This window comes from Acanthopagrus latus, chromosome 9 (assembly GCF_904848185.1).
Source record: "Acanthopagrus latus isolate v.2019 chromosome 9, fAcaLat1.1, whole genome shotgun sequence".
NCBI classification, from domain to species: Eukaryota; Metazoa; Chordata; class Actinopteri; order Spariformes; family Sparidae; genus Acanthopagrus; species Acanthopagrus latus.
This window is the reverse complement of record NC_051047.1, coordinates 5,687,387-5,706,560: the sequence shown is the minus strand read 5'-3', so window position 1 is coordinate 5,706,560 and position 19,174 is coordinate 5,687,387. Positions and strand designations below refer to the sequence as shown.

Genomic DNA, 19,174 nt, shown 5'->3' with positions numbered 1-19,174 from the left:
TACCTCAGTTATATTGTAAATATTAAAATTCAGATTTTGAAGTTTTTCTCCAAAACTACACAGTGCCCCTTTAAAGACCAAAGTTTATATAGTCTGTTCATGTTCTGCACCAGCGTCCTCAGCGGGGCCCATCAAAGGACAGTCTTGCTGCTATGTCATATAGCAATTAAGACTGTAAACAGAGGTTAATAAAATAACCTCTACTACATAATAGATTAGCAGCTGCTCTGAGGCTTTCCAATGTACAACATGATCTTTATTCATGGATGGAGGCTGCCTAGTCATCACTGAGTTGTAGAAGTTCACATTTCCAAATATCAAATATCTGTTGCTTCAACTATTGTGTGCATATTTACGTATCTATATGGCAGAATGTTTAAAGTCAGGGTCCCCTCTGGTTGCTGGAAGTCAATTGTACTGGGGCCACAGAGGGCTTTTTCTGCATAGAGTTCAGGTCACACACTTACACTGAGCCCTTTGAACTTTTAGTATGCAATAAATTAATATGTTAATGTGTTTTTAATATGTTACACTATCAATAGTCTTTAATGAGCTCATTCATACATTAAATGCAGGAATGTGTTATGATTTTTCCATATACAGGTCAGTGTAAAACCAGAATAACACTTAAGGAGGACAAATTATTGACTAGCCATGCATCAGAACTATTTACAATCCAAATACAACAATTTGCATGCCTACTTTTTCTGGTAAAGTTATCAGTCAAGATTTATCTTGTTAAGTGTTCTTTTTTTGCAGTGTTGATATATTGATTAACCACTGATCTGCATGTCAGTAAGTCAAAGATGGAGGTACAGGCAGGTTTTTGAGTCCAAAGGTGACTATGCTTGGACAATCGGACAAACTCAAATTCAAAACTTTAGCTGCGTGTGCACAGTTTGTATACAGAGGTGTCCCTGGCCCCTCCCACATGCGTCATCCTCTTGAGCTCGGTCAGACAGAGGAGGTACACAGGGGTCTTGGTTCCAACATTGGTAATCCTCCTCAGCTCCTCCATCCGAAGCTCTGTCTTTTCTCCTGCAGAGGGCACCACAGAACAGAACAGTGACTGGTTAGATGAATCAGACAGCTGCTTAAAAGTGCTCTTAACAGGACCTATATTGTTTTGGTTCTTTTCGTATTTCTTGTTCATGAGCTCGTTTGTGGGTATACCAGCAGAATAAAAACAAATATCTGCTTTCATGTGCTTCAGCTAGAGGCATCCCCTTGTTTTTGGTGTCTTGACTGGGTTTTGAGTAAGAGGAGGTCATTTTCTTTTAGAAGGCATAATAAAACCAAATAAATGTCAAACTGGGAAACCATTCAAATTACTACCAATTTCTGGTGTACGTTCTGTTGCTATGGGCAACATCTGCTGAGACAGTTCCATAGCAGCGCACCTGACAGCAGGACCACTTATCTACTCCAGATGTCCTTGTTGGGCCATTATCTGTCAGTACCCCACTAATTATAGCCATTACGTGACAGTTTGTAATTTGAGATAAAAAAAAAGTTTTAACTGCAATTTATTATGGTCAACTATTGCCATCATACAAAAGTAAATCTTATCCACTGTGTGTCATCCTTTTCTAATTTGTAATAATTACATTTGTTCAGTCTTATTTTATAATGGTGTCACAGTTTTTATTTCAGTGGCAGCATTTACTTGCTGTCTGGCACCTTTGGGCCACTCATTGTCAGTCACTAAGTTAATAATATGATACCACTTATAGCATGCACCATATGGAAGAAAATACAGCAATCTACAAGACCACATGCATTCTTCTTGCACTGCACTGTTGTTAGATGTAAACCAAATCCCAAGGTAAAATGACCTCGCCACTTGAGCCTAGCTATTCAAGGTGCAGTTTGGGGTTCAGTATCTTGCTCAAGGATACTTCAACAGCTGGGGATTTGAATCAGCGACATTCTGATTATTGGACAACCCACCCTACCCCCTGCACTATAGTTAAAGGTTGTAACCAAGTGTAGGTGGCCCTCTTTGGGCCATCACAGGTTGCATTAGTAGTTTATTGATCCAGTTGATGTGGTTAATGCCTGTTACTACAACTGGAGTTTGAGTATGAGTGCAGTGAGTTTACACCGGTGAGTGTGATATCACAGATACCATGTGATACAGCCCTGTGGTGTAAATTAACTCCTTTTAAATAGTCATGTGTTGCTATCGGATTCTTTTAAAGTAATGAACTACATGAGATACTGCGTATTCTACTTTCATGGTTACGGCTTGACTCCGGCTGTGGAGGAGCACTGGCCACTGAGTGACGTGGGCAGCCCACTGCATTTAATACCATATGCCTACAGTCAGTCAGTACTAAGGACTATACAACACTGTGTTCCATAGTGCAAACATAACCAAGATTGAAGACCTGGTTGTGTTCAATTAGAGCTTATGCAAGTGGAAACTAGAGACGACCAATTTATCTCTCTTTTGATTTCATTGGCCGATATGGTCCTTACATGTGCATATTACAGATAAAAAAAAAGGTTGGTATCACCATATATGTGTCCTGATATGCATCGATATGGTTTGTGAGTGAAATAGATTTTGGAACATTAATAAGCAATGACACCATTATTTTCCCTTTTCAATGTAATGTTAAGCCTGTCCCAACTACCCTGTTATTCATGCTTATATGACATCTGCTTGCTAATATTAGCAAAGGTAGGTAGCTAGGAAGCTATAGTACAATCATGTCAGTCAGTAACGCAGACTGAAAGACAAGCATCTCTCGGTGGTTTGCATCTGAGACAAGTAATGAGTGTTTATTTAACATTTTATTGTTACCTAAGACCTAGGTGGTGAGATGCAGTCCTAGCCAGCTTGGCAGAAGATGAGTGGTTTAGTAGCAAGCAGGGGTGGAATGTAAACAAAGTACATGTACTCAAGTACTGCACTCAAGTTTTGCAAAAGTACCTGTAAATTGTACTTGAGTACATAAATATAATTTCAATATACTAATTAATTAACTTCAATCATCAGTGAACTGTAGCACTGACCTGGCCACTCTGCTATGAATTTGTTGATGTTGTGTATTGTCTGGTTGAGGTTGTGCAGAGTCATCTGCCTCAGGTAGCTGGGTAAACTCTGGAACTCAGTCTCCGATACTACGGACACACTCACGGCATTGGCAGGAGGACTGGATGGGAGAGGATATGGCACAATTAAAATCCTGACTGGGAAAAAAATTAATTAAACAATAACAACATTAAAAAAAAAGACGTATGATTTTCAGGACAGCACAAATAAAATCACTATGTAGAAAGAAATAAACATCTATTCTTATTTGAAACAGACAGGATTGACAAAACTATCCCTCTATCCCAAAATGTTAAAAAAAAGAAGTAAATATAAGTAAATATCCCTGAATGTCATAATTATTATTCTTTTCTTCGACTCAGAAGCAGTCTGATCTTGTCTGATCTTCACAAAGAGAAGGACCTGAGAACTAAACATCCCACTGTATGTAACTGGGACGACAACTTCCTCACTGTCTGGCCGCAGGTGGATCTTTAAGCCTTGGGTAAATGGTTTCATCTTGCATTTATATATACTTTATTCAATTTATGATCACGATATTCCTGCACAGTTACTTCTTCAATTCACTGCCGGTTTTACTTTTTGTATCCCTGAGCATGTCACAATAAGAGCATTGAGTCTTGCAACTTTAGTGGGGAGATTCTACAAACATTTCTTTAGCAAAGGTTTTGCCTTCTACACTGAATGTTTCTTCAAAATGGGTCAGTCCCTGGTTAGATATAAGTGTTTTTCTGCGATACTTTACCTGCTTTTATATTTGTCAGCCTTGACATTTGGATGCACAATGGCCATGGCATGCTTTTTCAACTGAGCCTGAGACACAAGCTACAAAAGAAAAGAAGAATCACAAAAACACTGAAGGAGTATGGCAGGAAAGTTGAATCTGACATATTGTAAAGTTGTTTGGGGGTTTTAGGTAATATGTCAGACAAGTTGATTTACTTTGGTCAAGTAACTTGAAGGCATGTAAATCAATCTAAAAACTCGAGGTACACACTTTACAGATGTCCTGTGTAACAGAGCTGAGTTCTGGCATCTCTGGTGTGCTGGGGTCTCCAAAGTCCATCCTGAGACAAGGTGTCCCTAAATTGAACTCCTGGGTTGGTCCGTCCAGCTCCAGACTATTAACAGTGGGCTCCTTAGTCACCTTTTCAAGCTCACTGGTCTTCTTCAGCATTTTGGAACTTTTCTGGAGTGAATATAAGACAAGTAAAACTGCAGGCAAACAGTAAATAAAGGAGTTTATCTTTAAATATGAAGTCTTTGTATCATTAAACAGAAGTCAAAAGTCATTATTGACTTCTTATTTTGCCATTTACTGACTGAATTTTCCACTAGAGTATCCTGATGGTCTGTAAACCACATTTAATCACACAGTGATTTGGCATACTTTACTTTAGAAATTACAAAACCCTCAGACAAAACAGTGGTGAATTTTAGTCTTACATTTTGTAAATAATTGTCCAAAGCAAACTCTAGCTTTGGCATCTCTGGCATCTGGTCCTCCACACCCAACACGGACATCTCTGGCACATCATATTCCCAGGAGCGCTTGGAGTTGATCGATCCGTTACGAGGAGACGTCTGAAATTTGAAAGTTTGGCTATTGTCGTCCATTTGTATGTTGATGGGGTCAGGCTGCCGAGCACTCTGTGAAGACATGCAGAAAGGCACAAAATCTGAGCTAAAATTTTCTCTGATCAGCCAGTCTGGATAAGTAAATAAAGAAACACATTTTATTCACAATAGTATATCTTAAAACCAACTTGATGATTAGATCATTCTTATTGATCACCCAGGGGGGACATTTGACTATTAAGACCCACAGTTAAGAGAGAAGTTGTATCATCAAGTAAATGTTCCACGTGCACACATTGATTGTACCTTTTTGGTGCTGACCATTCGGTTCACATATGGGGTTTGAAAAACTGGAACCTCTGGGGTGGTTGGCTGGTTGCTTGTGGAGGGTTTGTGGTCACCATTTCCTTGTGTGGGTGGCGAGCAGTGAACGTTTGTCTTTTTTATTTTAAGCCCAGGGGTGCAAAACACAGGCAGCTCGGGGGACTCCAAGTTGTCTGGACAATGTGATATAAAGGGATAGAATAACATATTTTTTGCAAGGAGGATGTGGCATTTATGTAAATGTATTAGTGGTATTATGTTTAATGTTGTTTTATGATTATGGTTTTCTGAAAATCCTCTAAAAGCAGCTGTGTCATAATACTCATGTTTTATTCATGTTTTTAGTACATTTAATATGCATTTCTCATACTTAAGAGCATTCAGATAAAATGGGGAAAAGATTGCTGTCACAAGGCCTTTTTATAGTCTTGTTAACTAATTTCTCAATGTCATGTAATAGAGTTAATAAAACATTTAGCCAATTACAAAAAGACCCAGGAGCAGTTTGTAAATGCAGAAGAAGAACAAAATGAAAATAAAACCCAAAGAATGTTTTAAGCTGAAACTGGGGCCTCATAACAAGAAAGAAATTCTTCAGTTCTAACATGTTTCTGTAATACATAAACTGGAATTAAACTACCTAAACTGAGTTAAGATTGTATTTCAGGCTTAGGAAGTTTCTGTGATGAGGCACCTGGTCCTTGGTTAAGCTGAATTTAACAACAAAAAGAGGATGGATAGAGATCAGAGGAACAGAAAAATTTGCTTATATTCCTGGCTGGCAAAACCATGAGCTGTGATAATTCCATACCTTTAGCCTGCAAACTCTCCATTAGTGAGTTCACTGGTGGTGCAGGTATGTCTTGTGATGGTCTGTTTAAGAAGAATACACATAATAAGACTCAGCTCTTGAAAGATTTCTTACAGTACTGCTGCATGTTGCCAGAAGGGGTCAATAAATGTCATATACTGTATGGATTCTGTAAAGCACATTATGCTCTACCTTGGAGGCTTGTCAATTTTCTTCTGTAACAGATCCATAGTGAAGTCGTTGAGCAGACACATAGTGTGCTCTGAGATGCCAAAGTCATGCATCTGGGGTGTCTGCACCTCCTCCTCATCCATCCGCAGGGCACATTTAGGAGTTATGGGCATAGGTGGAGATGCAGGCATGTTGAGTGATGGGGGAGGGAGCCTCATCTCCGGCATAGGGGGCACTTCAGAGCACCACTCCGCCCCAGCCAGAGCTCTCTTCAGATGCATCTCAGACAGGCCGAAGTCAGAGAGCTGCGGGGTTCGCAGAACGTCAGTGACGGGAGGCGGTCCTGCTTTAGGAGGTGATAAAGAGGGATCATCTCCGACCTCCTCCTGGCTTTCCCCTTCTCCTTCTTCTAACTCATCTGCTGCCTCATTTCCAGCATCTGACTGCTGACCTGTGGCCCCTGTGTAGGTGAGTCACAATAAAAAAAAAAAAAATAATAAAAAATCTTTTTTTTAATGCATCTGATTTTCTTTTAGTTAGATTTAACCTTCACAAATAGGCTGACTGTGTGTGACAGCTACATTCATTACTTACTGGTTTGTGCCTGGGTGTCTCGGGGAGGTTGGTAACCATATTTCTCGCAGAGTTCCCTCATTGCCTGAATGTCCTGAGTGACCCTCTGCTGCATCACTCTACAGGCCTTAATGAAGCTGCTCACCTCATTATCCCGTGCTTTCTGCTGAGCCAGCTGTTCCTGTAGCTGCCCCTGTGTGAGGACAGACCAGAAATGATAATTGCCCTCCTTTCAAAAGTTAACAAGCTACCAGATTTAAAGTACATGTGGCTATGGCCTTAAAATAGACATGGCATATATATACATATATACATATATACATATACATATATATATATATATATATATATATATATATATATATATATATATATACACATGCTTTAGGAGGAAATATGTATTCTTTACAAACAATCTATGCCATTTATTTTACTGCAACAAACAATGTATTTACCTAAAAGTCCAACGACAACTACCACTGCTGCTAACCTTAAGAATAATAATGAATGTGTTGGTTAAACTCTGGTAGCAGTCATTAAAAAGATCCATATTCTATTCTAAATAACCATATTGTTATAGTGTTAGACTGCAGGTGAGTAGACAGCCAGTGTGTTGTAATAAGTTGTCAGCGTCACGTTTGTTTATGCCGTCAAACCAAGCTCCCATAAAGTAACTTATCAGTTTAATGAACAGAGTTTGGTGCACAGGTCATGACGTAACCGTACCTTTAGGGTTCCGACTTCAGAGCTCAGTTCGTGTAACGCTCTCATCCCTCTCGCTGTGGCTTCTGCAATGACAAGAAACTCGTATTGACACCTGGGCACTGTCCATTATTATATACATGCTGAACAGTGTCGCACCATCAGGCTGGTTTATCAGTGTGTCACTCACCGCTGTCATCGTCGTCTTTGTTTCGGTTGTCAAATGTGTGCTGGAGCTTGTTAGTTTCTGACTCCAGAGTCACCGCCAGCTTTCTCAGCTTGTTAAAGAACCGTGACGTCGGGTCCATTTTCAGGTAAGAGTCCAAACTATACAGCAATCCTCTCAAACCCAATCCTACACTCACACTGGCGTTTGTTTACCTCCTCGGCTCTCCTCCAACAGGAAGATGCTTTTTGATTTTGGCGCCAGAAGCGGAAGCGGCTTCCTCTTCTTCGTTGGTGTCGCAAGATACCACATTATCGCCATCTACAGGAAAGAAAAGAAACCATCTAATCCAGATTTTAAAAAGTAAAGTTTCCCAACCGTTGTCACATTCATAATAATAAAAAAAATGAAAGCCTCTCCTACACCAACAATTCAAAAACTAGTTTCTCACAACATTAACAGCTCTTTTTTATTCTCTCAGATTTCCTTTCCATTCAGCAACACAGGCAACCACCATGGCCAAAATACTTACAACTAAATCTAGTCTTTACTAGAACAAAAAACAATATTCCTCATGCTTCCTACCTAATTTTCTCTTCCCTTGAACCTTTTCTCTTAGCTGCTTCCATATCACTTGTTTCTTTCATTCTCCTTACCATGCTTCAAGACTCCACACACTGATAAGCCTGCACTTGCGTAATTGCACTAGTTTCAGGTTTAAACAGGGAACAAACATTTTGTTTTTCGGCAGGTGAAGGGTGGAGGTTTGGTTTGCACTGTGGTATTTGAGTGGACATACAAAGCAGTTTCTGTCATGTTCCTCTCTGCTTTAATTGCAGGTCTCTGGCCTCTGTCACCAGGGTATGAATGTGTGTGTGAATGGGTGAAAGCTGATTTGTGTTGTTAAGCACTTGTGTGGTTGCTAAAACTAGAAAGGTGCTATATAAGTACAATATATTTACAATTTTTACTATTTACCGTTGTCTCCACATGTCAGGTAAATAACCACTATACTTTGAGAAGTAAATATAGGAGGCCCTGCTGCCAGGAGATGGAGCTCTTCAGCAAGCAACACAGGTCAGGTAAATTGACATCAGATCGAGTGTGTATTGGCTTTGAACAACACCTTGGCAGAACCGGAGGAAAGTCAATGAAATGGGAACTGTCGCTTTGTGCTCTTGAATGCAGGCTTTTCAAATGGCGGCAGCAGGTGGTATATTAGTATTCAAGATAATCAGGCCACAAATTAATGTTAAACGGAAAATGGTAATTAAAAACTGACAAGAAGTACTGATATTATGAATAGCTCAAGTGAGAGAGAGAGAGAGAGAGAGAGAGAGAGAGTACCTGTTTGTGTTTGTGTCTGTGTAGCTCGTCCCACCCTCGGTCAAACAGAAACACAGACCTGAAGCTCTTTATGACGGACTGAGAGCAGAGAAGAGCGACGACCCGGTTGCTGCGTCCTGAACTGGCAGTGTTATTGGCTGGGGGGGTGCACACCACCACTCACAGGCCAACACCCTGAAGCCTCCAAACACAGCAAAATAATGAAAATATAAGAAAATGCAGGTGGAGGGCAGGGTCTCTGCAGACAGACGTGACCACACACCTCTAGTAGATCATGAGTGATGATTGAAATACATTAATTTGGTGTCAGTCTATCGTATTTTCTCAGAAAAATCCTGCATTATCTAGTTTAAAGATAAATTGCTAACATTTTATAAATAAAATAAATAAATAAAATTTTCACTTTTCCTCCCTCCCTTTTGACTTTGCAATTTTCCATTTCATGATATCAATTTGTAGTTTCAATTTTTAATTGTGTTTAATGGTGCATGCATTTATACCGTAAATATTAAAATTCTGAGTTTAAATTTCTTCTCCAAAACTACATAGTGCTCTTTTAATATTTAGAATTTTAGGTGTAATCAATTGAGATTTTTCATCATTAATCAAAATGAACCTGTAAATAAAGTCAACACTGAATGGCAAGACTGATCATAAAGGCTGCATTTTTTTGTCTTACACCCCTACAGATTACATGGTCATGTGAGGATATATACGTCTCCACAGTCAGACTGTAGAATAAAGCTAGCTCTATATTTACCCCTTAAATGCATCGTTTTTTCATGCTCCATCCTCGTCTCATTTGCAAAGAGAGCTGTGGGTGGAGAACTCTTATCAGATTAACTGGTTGTTCAGGAGAGTGTATAAATATTGGACAATCTGTGAAGGTCAGTACAAGAGTGCACACTGAACAACTGAGGTGAGTTGTAATAAGAAATGCACAGGTGTTATTTGGTCTCAAGTTGATTGTCTTACAAGATTTATACGAATTTCAGTATTATCTGTTGTCCGGATTGTGGGGTTCACTGTTCCCTTTCTCCATTGCTTATTATTCAGACCGCAGCTCAGGAACCATGGCGATGTTTGGAAAGGTTTTGGAGCCTGTGGGCTACATGCAAACTGTGAGGTCAGTTTTTCCTTTATACCAGATTGTGCATGTGAATATCTCATTCATTTCTACATAATGCTTCATTTAAATGCACACTCCTTTATATGAAGAGCCCTATCTGGTGAAATTGTAGCATGTCAGAAGTCTTTATAAAGTGAATCAGTGGTGTGTGTGTATGTGATGCTCAGGGTCCAGGTCCAAGGGATCTGCTCTTATTTGGGTGGCAGTGCCACAGCAGAGGAGACCGAGGTGGCCAAGAAGAACCTGGACAGCATCGACCAGGAGCTGGGAGCATCAGGTCACGGCCTGCTGGACGACCAGGAGGTCCACCGGCTGGAGGACGATCTGGCCGTGGTCTACTACCAGCTGGGCACCGCGGTGAGGACACTGTCCCCGGAGCTCAAACATGCAGTTATATTTAGCAGAGCCAACAACTTGCTGATGTGTTTTGGAGGGTATTGAAGACATGAGCTCTAACTTGTATGGTAACAGCTGACTCTTTTATTAATTTCTCCTCATGTGAATACTTTAAAACAACACTTCTCTAGTTATGCATGTTTTGGACATCTGCTCTAAAGACACAAATGGAAAACACTCCTATAAACACCTACCATCACACTAAATGCATCATCATACTTAGGTGTCCTGACCCTCTTGAAGGTGAAAGCAACTTTTGTTGTATTTGGAAAGTAAATATATTTAAGATACATTCTCAACTTGCAGTCCCTCTTTTGACTAGTGACTGACACATGGCTTCTACCTTGTTACATGTGTCTTGTTTAAAAAACACAGATGCCAGTATCCAAATTTTGAGACAGTCCTCGAACAGCTTTGAGATAGACTCTCTAACTCCCACATCAAATTGGATGAGAAATAAAAGGCGAAAGATTTCGGTTGCAATTAAAACTGAACGCTGATCTGTGGCCTGCTGCCTGCTGACAGATGGATAGCTGAGAGAAGAGAGGACGTGAATATAGAACGTATTCAACTCCGGCAACCAGATCGGGTCATTTTTTTTCTAGATCAACGTGGTCAAAGGACTCTGAAGGTGGAGCTGACCTTGAAGAGTAACAAGTGCTCGGCCAATTTTCCTGAACAGCTGTGTGACTTCCACTGACCTGTGGCTGAACTCATCATGTTAAGCGTATTATGTAGGCCTAAATACAGATATATTGAAGCATCTGTTTAGTTTCACCGGACTGAATATGAACTGGCTTGTGCCTTTTTTCCCCCCGGTGTAATTATTCCATAATGCTAATAGGAACTGCTGTGTTTATCAGTACAAATCTCTCAGATGAGCTAAATACAGCCACCATTTCATAACATAGGTTTTTCAAGCAACAGAATCTGAAAAAAAAACCCCCCAAAACAAAACAAGTTGTTTCTGGAGTGAGAATACAAAAGAAAGTGTGAATCCTGGCACAGTGAAGATGTCTTGTGAGCCTCGTCTCGAGAGGCCGTGACATTTGTTGTTTGATATCATATGAATTGGTAAGAGGATAAAAATATGGTGGGCAGTGAAACCTACCTAGCAAAAGACAATCATCCGTATACATATTCTCACTGTGATAGTTTATAGAAATGCTTCAAATAAACCCAAACAGTAAATATTTATTGAAATGTTGTGTTTTGGACATATTTGGAGCCACGGAAGAACAACTAACAGGCTCTGCTCAGTTTCAGTTTGTAACTTAGAAAACTACAAACCAAGCCAGAGACCTCGGTGTAATCATGAACTCAGACCTGAGTTTCAGCAACCACACCAAGACAATTATAAAGTCAGCTTACTATCACCTTAAGAATATATCCAGGATAAAAGGACTTCTGTCTCGGCAGGATTTGGAAAAACTCCATGCATTTATCTCGAAGCTGTGGAAGCTGTAAAGCTGTCTATCCATCAGACAGCTGCAGCTGATTCAGAATGCTGCTGCTCGAGTCCTTTCAAGAACCAAACAACTAGATCACATCACTCCGCTTCTTAGATCTTTACACTCGCTTCCTGTTGGTCAAATTTTAGAGTTCAAAATCCTGCTGTTGGTTTATAAGGCACTGAATGGTTTCAGGCTGAACAAAGACACAAAAAGACTCAGAGAGATGTAAGACAACCACAAAGAGATGCAAAATGAGATGTGGGTGGGGGGGCTTTGTCTAATATTCTGACCATGGTTGTAGGTTGTTTGAACAAAGTTAGAAAGGAGTAACAAATGATAGATATTTGTTAATTCTGTTTCTTCTTAGAATAACTTTAAATATTTTAACATGACACATTTGTGATGAAGTAATTTCGCATTCGTTTAGTATGCTGAATGAATAATGTAGCTTTTGATGATGCAGTTTCGACTTGCCTTTTTCTTCATTTTTAGAAATAAAACGACTCTCTGAATGTGTGACTGAGTCCGCTCGCTTGACCTCTTCATCTCAAGTTAAACTCCTCTCGCCCTGCTTGTTTTTTCAGGTGAGGGCCCAGTCAGACTTCACCAAGAAGGAGACAGAGGTGTTCCTGCAGTACGTGCAGGACTACCGGCTGGAGAGGCAGCTGACGGCGCTCTACAACCGCCTGATGGGAGTGTCGGCGCTGACCGACCAGCCCACGCTGCTGGAGGAGGTCATACTGAGCCGCAAGCCCAAACGCTGGGAGCTGAGGGAGTTCTGCGTCAAGGTTTGTGAAGGTGCAGGGCACAGGGTGGGGTGGGGGGGTGGGTGTAGTGACAAATCTCCCTGCAGGGGTCCCCAGAGTTTAATTTCCTCTCATTAAACATGTCAGTATACAGAGGCACGAACCCCTGCTTAACATCAGCAGAGGACGTACATGCACGCACACATGCATGCACACACACACCCATAAAGAAAATGGATATTAATACAAGACACTATTTTAGAACAGGAGCTGTAACTAATCTGTTAAGAAGCTTTTCAGATGGCATTTCATTAAAATAATGCAAATATACTCAATCTCCGTGTGGAAGTTTATATGAAACAGTCACTCAGGAGCACAGCTGCACAAGATTAATAATTCATTTTCAAAACCAAAAAGTTGAATCTGACAGAAAAACATGGCGGTCTTGAGGGAAATGAAGCATGCCGCGTTTATCCTCATGCAGCGGAAACAAACTGAATCTTTAATTCAGCAGAGCTGTGACCTTCTGTTGTCTTTCTGCAAGCTGAGTTGGCAAATTCCCCTTTGCCTGCACCGTTGGTACAAACATTTGTTATCCACTAAAAGGAGAAACAACAGAGCTCTGCGATGGCGGAGCCTCTCTGACTTCAAACTTAAAACGGAAAGACTGTATTCTATGCGAAACGACATTACATAACTGTGACGTCACTAAAATGTTTGAGACCCACGAAAGCCAACGTGAGTGCGAGCATTTCCTCTTTCTGCAGAGTTTTAAATAGAACGTTCCTTTCCTGTTTCTCATGTAGAAAAATAAACAACAAATGTCGATGTCACTTCAAATGAAAAACCATGTGTCCATTCGTCCATCTGCCCCGGTGCCCTTGAGCATGACACGCAATGACCATCCGCGGTTAGAAGTGGACCTTGACAGACTCTGCAGCAGGAACAGGGCTGTTTGTTACGTAAAACTAATTACGCAATCATCTTTTAAACACATTCGCAGCCATGACCGAGGTTGGACCAGCGTTTAGCCCATGTTACACGCAACACGTACGATTGTTTTGAGGGCGGCCTAAACAGTGTGTGCAGAGGTTGTCTTCAACACAGCCGCTGTTGTTGTTACTTCAGAGAAGACAGGCAGGGTTTACATCCTAGAAACTCGAACAGGTCCAGAGTTCACTCATCAAGGGGCTTTAGGATGCGAGGGAGCCAGCCTCGGTGGATTAGCCTTAATGCTGAAGTGATTTCTGCTTGAAACCGGAGCCGAACGGACGATTTGTTTGTGTAGTTCGCCGTTCAAGGACTTGTTTGCCCGCCGACCTGATTTGCATAAATACTCTGACTTAAATTAAAGCCCAGCGCTTTCACGGAGGCGCAAGTAATTCCTAAATGTGCCCTCACTGTGCAGTCACAGTCGATCACAGTGAAACTGTGCACTGAACACTTTGATAGAACCAAACTAATACTTTATACTCTGTAACAAGCTGAGGAATCTACAGTGCACAGCAGAAGGTTTCACTTGAAGAGAAGGACCTGCCTAACCCTGACCAGGAATCAAAGTCACCGCTGTGAATCATGTGTCCACACTGGAGAGCCTGACCTTGTTAAACAAAGGAACCGCAGCCATGTTTCTTTAACCTTGAAGAACGTATCATGTGTAAATATGTTGCAGGCGATACGTTTATGTGTCGTACTGGGCTCTTTCTCTCCCCGCTGGCACAAGAGGACATGAAATGGCGTCTTTTGTAAATCCGACAAAATGCGTTCCATGATAAAGGAATACAGAGCAAGAATAACTGCCGAGATCGTCCGTAGCTTCACCTACAGATCCACAGACAGTGACAGGCTCTGTGTATCACACCCGGATCTCCTGTGTGCGGTTTCTTTTGAGCACAGAGGGGAGCTTGGACAGTCGCTCAGAGCCAAGAGTTTAAGAGAACGCGCCAGAGCAGTTAGAACCAGGCTCTGCACTGTGGTAAGGACGCGATTTAGAAACACTTTAATGTTCAGCATAGTCAGTGAAAATCCCAGATGGGTTGATGTACAGCTGAAGACAACACAGTGTCATAAATAATTCTTTAGAGCTGCGTTAAGCATAATTCTGATACAAACTACCACTGTTTTATCAGCTGAAATTCTAAGATGCAAAAAAAAAACAAAAACGTTAAAAATGACATGATTTGGCGCTGCCCACAGGAAGGGAACGCCAAAACCTGAAATCTGAACTTTTCATATATATATATAATGCTGTCAGCGACACACATTCTGTTCAGAAAAGACTCATTTACCATTGGTAGGTGATTTTACGCTGACGTACCCAGGTCACAGTATCGCCTGTGGTGCGACATTACCACAGGCTGAAGATATCTACACGTTTTGCTCTATGACATCAAATATGTGATTAATGTGCCACAGTTTAACTATAAAGCTCTAAACGTGTGACAATAAGTCATCACAGCAAACACAGAAACTCATCTGCCCACTAGTCCGTCTTTACAGGTCCACTGTAGATACAAATTATACTTTTCTTTTGTCGAGGGAACAGGGGAGATGCCTGCTTCCAGGTTAGCCTCCAAATGTCATCACGACACCACTCTATAAACTCTAAATATCAGAGTGGAGACAGCAGAGGAATGACACATGAATGCAGCTGTCAGGGGACGAGTGGAAGTTTTCTGGGTTCCATTTGTAGTCCAAATAGTAATGACCGATTGCATTTAAACAGGCAGGTAAACCAACAAATTGTCAGACCAACACGACTGAAATGTTGATTTTCAGTGACTCCTACAACAACATTATGTCACCGTTCCAAAAACACCATGGCTGTTGCAGTGTATCAGACCTCCATCCTGTCTGTCGCAGTTTTGGTAAGGTTTCAAAAAAACATCCGGTTTGGATTGAAATCACTCTCTGTTACAAACGTACCTGCATTAAATACTATAATTATAATATATATGTAACATTACTTCACTTTGTTAGTAAGTTAAACAAACTCAACACAAACGTCTGGTTTCATGTTTGACATGAACAGACCTCCTCCGTATACAGAGTTTTCACTCTTTCTTCCCCCTCTCCTCATTTCCTCCTTTGAAGCTACTACAGGTCGCCACCTGACAACACACATTAAGCTTTTCAAAAATGTATCTGCACTCATGTACAGCCTCTCCAACTCAATTCTGGTGTCTCAACTTGCTAATCAGACTGTAAATAATGACCGGTTGTCAGACCGATGGGTTTCGCTGGCTTCGTACAAAAGCAGAACAATAACGCGACAAAAACACTACTTTGTCCACTTTGTACACATGAATCGATTTGATTTCAAATTTCACACAGTAGTGCAACACAACTTTTAAAGAGTAACACAAGTTATTGGTTATGCTGCACGCAAAATGGCCGATCCGAAACAAAGCATGTTAGTCTTTTTTTGCATATTTTCTGTTATTCTTCTGATGTCATTGAAACCAAAATGGCGCTGTGCTAATGGAACCCGAGGCTCCTGTCCTCAGACTACTTGGTCAAAAAGGCACAGCGGGGTTTCTGATTACTTAAACCGTTTATTAAAATAAATGACTACTTTTGAATGGACAGTCTGAAATTTTGTGAAGCCCAGCTTTAATTTTACTCAACACTATTTGAAAAGCACTCATGTGATAAAACAACCCATCTGGTACTCACGCAGGCTTAAACACATGTTCTAAATCAGGGCTGCCCAGTGCTGTCTGGTAGAACAGCTACGCACTGTATGACTTTATTTCTTCATTAGTGTGTCTGCACTGATTTATTTTTTTTTTTGATTAGACAACCATGGGCTAAGTCAACCAGAGGCCAATCCTGGTTATGTAATATTTCAGATCAGGGCTGACGACAGTGGAGCCAAAGTTGGCTCACCAGAGGGTTCAATTTAAGCTGCTCTCTAGCGTAAAAAAAGAAAGAAATTGCAGTGTATGGTATTTTATTATTTGTGTGGTAAAATATCCTTTAAATATGCAGGATTCCTAATTATAATACTTTATAATCTGAGCAGGGTGGAATCACACTTTGCGAAGAAAGTCGTTAATTTAAAGGGAGCCTTAAAGACCTTTTTTAATAAAAGTCACAGAATAAACAATCAAGTGAAACATTAAAATATCCTCATATGCCCAATTTTGATCTGTATAAAGAACATTAATGATGGCTCAGTTTCATTAAGCATCCCAGTTAGCTGTTCCAGTGAACCAGCATAGAATGCAGCCCTCATTAACGTTAGCTCATGCTTTCTTCTTTTACTCTCCACAGGTTAACTTTGTCCTGGGTACCGGTCTGCTGTGCCTCTTCACGCAGGCTTCTCTGACAGGCAGAGACCAGGCTCTCCTGATGAAGACCTGGTCTGACCGCATGGGTGCCCTCTACAGGAAGATGAAGAACACAGGAGGCCGCTGCTTAGGCTACTTTCTGCAGCAGGCGGAGGAAGATGTACGGCAGCAGCTCCACCAGGCCGTGCAGGACCGTGCACCTCCTGAGGAGGCAGCGTCGAACATCCTGAAGACCCTGGAGAAGAACTACGACTGGCTGCGCTGGGCGGTGATGCTCCACCCTGCTGTGGGAGCCATGGATGACGAGAAGGAGGAGGAGGAGCCACAAGAGGAAAAGGCAGATAAGGGAGATAAGGAAGAAGTGCCGGAAAAACAGCCGCTCAACAATTTCCTTTCTGTGGCATCTGAACCACCGATTCCCCACGTGGTGGCGTGCTACCGCGACACACCGACTTCACTGGACAAGAGTCGCATCCACCAGCTCATCGTGGACCTGGAGTGGAAGATCCCCAACCCACCACCTGAGGTGTATGCCTCCATTGAGGAAGACCCGGGCAGGGCGCGGCGTTACCTGGCCTCACGCATGCTGAAGAAGCTGCAGGAAGGGCTGGGATCCGGTGTGGCGGTTCATGTGGTGCCGGGCAGGATGGAGATGAAGTGCAACTTCCCTCCAGCCTCTTACTACCTCTACGAGTACAAACACCGGCTGGCCTCGGGCACCGTGTGTGTGTTTGGATGAAAGAGGAGGGGGGGAGAAAACAACACGCTGTTCTCACACAGATGTTTCATTATCATATTGGAGTATCGGCTTTATTTTTGTTGCTCTCACAGTGGCATTGACATGTCTTGTGTAATATTGCTTACAAATAAACGTCATTTTGGGGGAAAGGAGCAATGACATACATGAGTTTTTATTATATCATCGGCAAAACTACAGCTTGGGTCTTATCTAAGACATCCCTAGAGAAGCCAGTGGCAGTGCAGCAGGGAGGATACCATCGGTCAGTTGGTCAGACAGCCGGCCTGAACTATCTCAGCAATTACTGGATGCATTGCATGAAATTTGTACATTCATGGGCTCCAAAGGGATAAACTGTATGACTCTTTATCTAGCGCCATTATGAGGTAAAAATGTCACTTTGTCAAAAGTGGTTTGATGATTAATAAGCTGTGCTGCGTTGTACAGATGTGTCAATCTCAGCATGCTTACGTGCTAAACTGAGATCATGAGCATGGTGAACGTTGCAACTGCTGAAACAATCCACACAAACATGTTAGCATGCCAATGTTAGCATCTAGTTGTGCGTAAGAACAGCCTCTGCTTGCTGAGGTCTGAGAACAGGGTGGCTGAAGCTATTTATGCTCAACGTTAGACATGCAAACAAATACAGATGGAGCTTCCTGTCCGCACTCAGCAGTCATTTCGTCCCAAGCCCTCGGGAACAGCACCATGCTTTGAAGCCAACCTTCATAGTGGCCAGACTGTGTAATTACAACGTCACAGGACGCACTGATGATGCACACTGCAAAAGAAGTGTCTGTAAAACGATGGTTCATGTTATTGAGCGTCACAACCCCGGTGAAGTGACTCCTTTCACAGTCATAATTTAAGCCATTTGGTCCAATAAAATTTAAAAGAGCCACAAGATTAAATCTCTAGACAAGTTAGCTGGATGACAGACCAGAAGCTGGCTTGCTTGGCAGAAGTCTGGGCCCCACAATGTGGAAGATGTGGGTATTTTCATAGCCTAGAAGTGAGCAGCTTCTATAGGAACGAATGGGGCTCTGCCTCCAACACTGTATCCAGTGTTTAATGCAACATCCTTGTTTTGCCCATATTCCTGCAAATTTCTGAAAGGTCATTGGTACAGACCACTGGAGCAGTAACTTGGTACTCTCGGATGGGGCAGCGCAGCCAATTATTCAGCTGACACACGACTACAGGACAGAGGGACAAGGTTTTAAAAAATTGTGTAACTTCCTGAGGAGAGGTTATGTGAGTTGGTGAGAAGTTTTTAACACATGTATGATGTTACTTTGCTCGGCCACAGCGACAAACAGTTACAATAGAACAGCTGGCAGGAGCTGGAGTTAGATGGTAGCGAAGGTTCAAGACCGATTAGACTCTGGGTGGGATGGAACTGGGATGGAAGTATAGAAGGATGGCAGGCAACGATGCTTCACGTAGAGGGAGCATCACCGAGCCACTACGGTGGCCACAGCAGAGTCAGAACAGGGATAGAACACAAGAAGCTGGACAATCGGACATGTGGTGACATTCTTCATTGCACAGGCAAAATATGCTGAGTGCTGTAGAGTTACTGTTAAGTTGAACCAGAGGTCAGTTTTCATAATGTGGATGGATGATTAAACAGATGGGGAATCATTTTCCTGCCTTTTGTTTCAATAAGTTCTTGGGTGATT

The 19,174-nt window shown here is 41.7% G+C and overlaps 2 protein-coding genes across 5 annotated transcripts; one reads left to right on the top strand and one right to left on the bottom strand.

Annotated features, from left to right (window-relative positions):
- Positions 1 to 234: 234 nt before the first annotated feature.
- ska3 (spindle and kinetochore associated complex subunit 3) lies at positions 235 to 7,659 on the bottom strand. Its single transcript, XM_037109033.1, has 11 exons — positions 7,411 to 7,659; positions 7,245 to 7,306; positions 6,540 to 6,711; positions 5,967 to 6,405; positions 5,775 to 5,836; positions 4,946 to 5,136; positions 4,508 to 4,711; positions 4,059 to 4,250; positions 3,807 to 3,886; positions 3,022 to 3,161; positions 235 to 1,038 (listed from the first exon to the last, which is right to left on the bottom strand). Exons 1-11 carry the CDS (start codon positions 7,526 to 7,528, stop codon positions 881 to 883), a joined length of 1,818 nt encoding a protein of 605 aa, XP_036964928.1. The 5' UTR covers positions 7,529 to 7,659; the 3' UTR covers positions 235 to 880.
- On the top strand, positions 7,627 to 17,641 carry LOC119025468. Of its 4 annotated transcripts, none has more exons than XM_037109040.1 (5): positions 7,627 to 7,749; positions 9,790 to 9,859; positions 10,030 to 10,219; positions 12,297 to 12,500; positions 16,734 to 17,641. In XM_037109040.1, the coding sequence occupies exons 2-5, from the start codon at positions 9,807 to 9,809 to the stop codon at positions 17,487 to 17,489; spliced, it is 1,203 nt and encodes a 400-aa protein (XP_036964935.1). In that variant the 5' UTR covers positions 7,627 to 7,749; positions 9,790 to 9,806; the 3' UTR covers positions 17,490 to 17,641. The 4 variants fall into 4 exon arrangements, with proteins under 4 accessions (XP_036964935.1, XP_036964933.1, XP_036964937.1 ...); XM_037109038.1 differs by lacking the exon at positions 7,627 to 7,749 and adding an exon at positions 8,526 to 8,596; XM_037109042.1 differs by lacking the exon at positions 7,627 to 7,749 and adding an exon at positions 8,630 to 8,652.
- Positions 17,642 to 19,174: the final 1,533 nt, after the last annotated feature.

What these genes read in the sequence shown, in the direction of transcription:
- ska3 (XM_037109033.1), bottom strand. Translation starts at nt 7,528, where the DNA reads ATGGACCCGACGTCACGGTTCTTTAACAAGCTGAGAAAGCTGGCGGTG. An exon ending in GGAGAGTTTGCAGGCTAAAG is followed by an intron (nt 5,137 to 5,774) that starts GTATGGAATTAT and finishes CACATTGTCCAG; the next exon opens with ACAACTTGGAGTCCCCCGAG. An exon ending in GCTGACAAATATAAAAGCAG is followed by an intron (nt 3,162 to 3,806) that starts GTAAAGTATCGC and finishes TCTCCCATCCAG; the next exon opens with TCCTCCTGCCAATGCCGTGA.
- LOC119025468 (XM_037109038.1), top strand. Translation starts at nt 8,569, where the DNA reads ATGCAGGCTTTTCAAATGGCGGCAGCAG. An exon ending in TTTTCAAATGGCGGCAGCAG is followed by an intron (nt 8,597 to 9,789) that starts GTGGTATATTAG and finishes CTTATTATTCAG; the next exon opens with ACCGCAGCTCAGGAACCATG. An exon ending in TGAGGGAGTTCTGCGTCAAG is followed by an intron (nt 12,501 to 16,733) that starts GTTTGTGAAGGT and finishes TACTCTCCACAG; the next exon opens with GTTAACTTTGTCCTGGGTAC.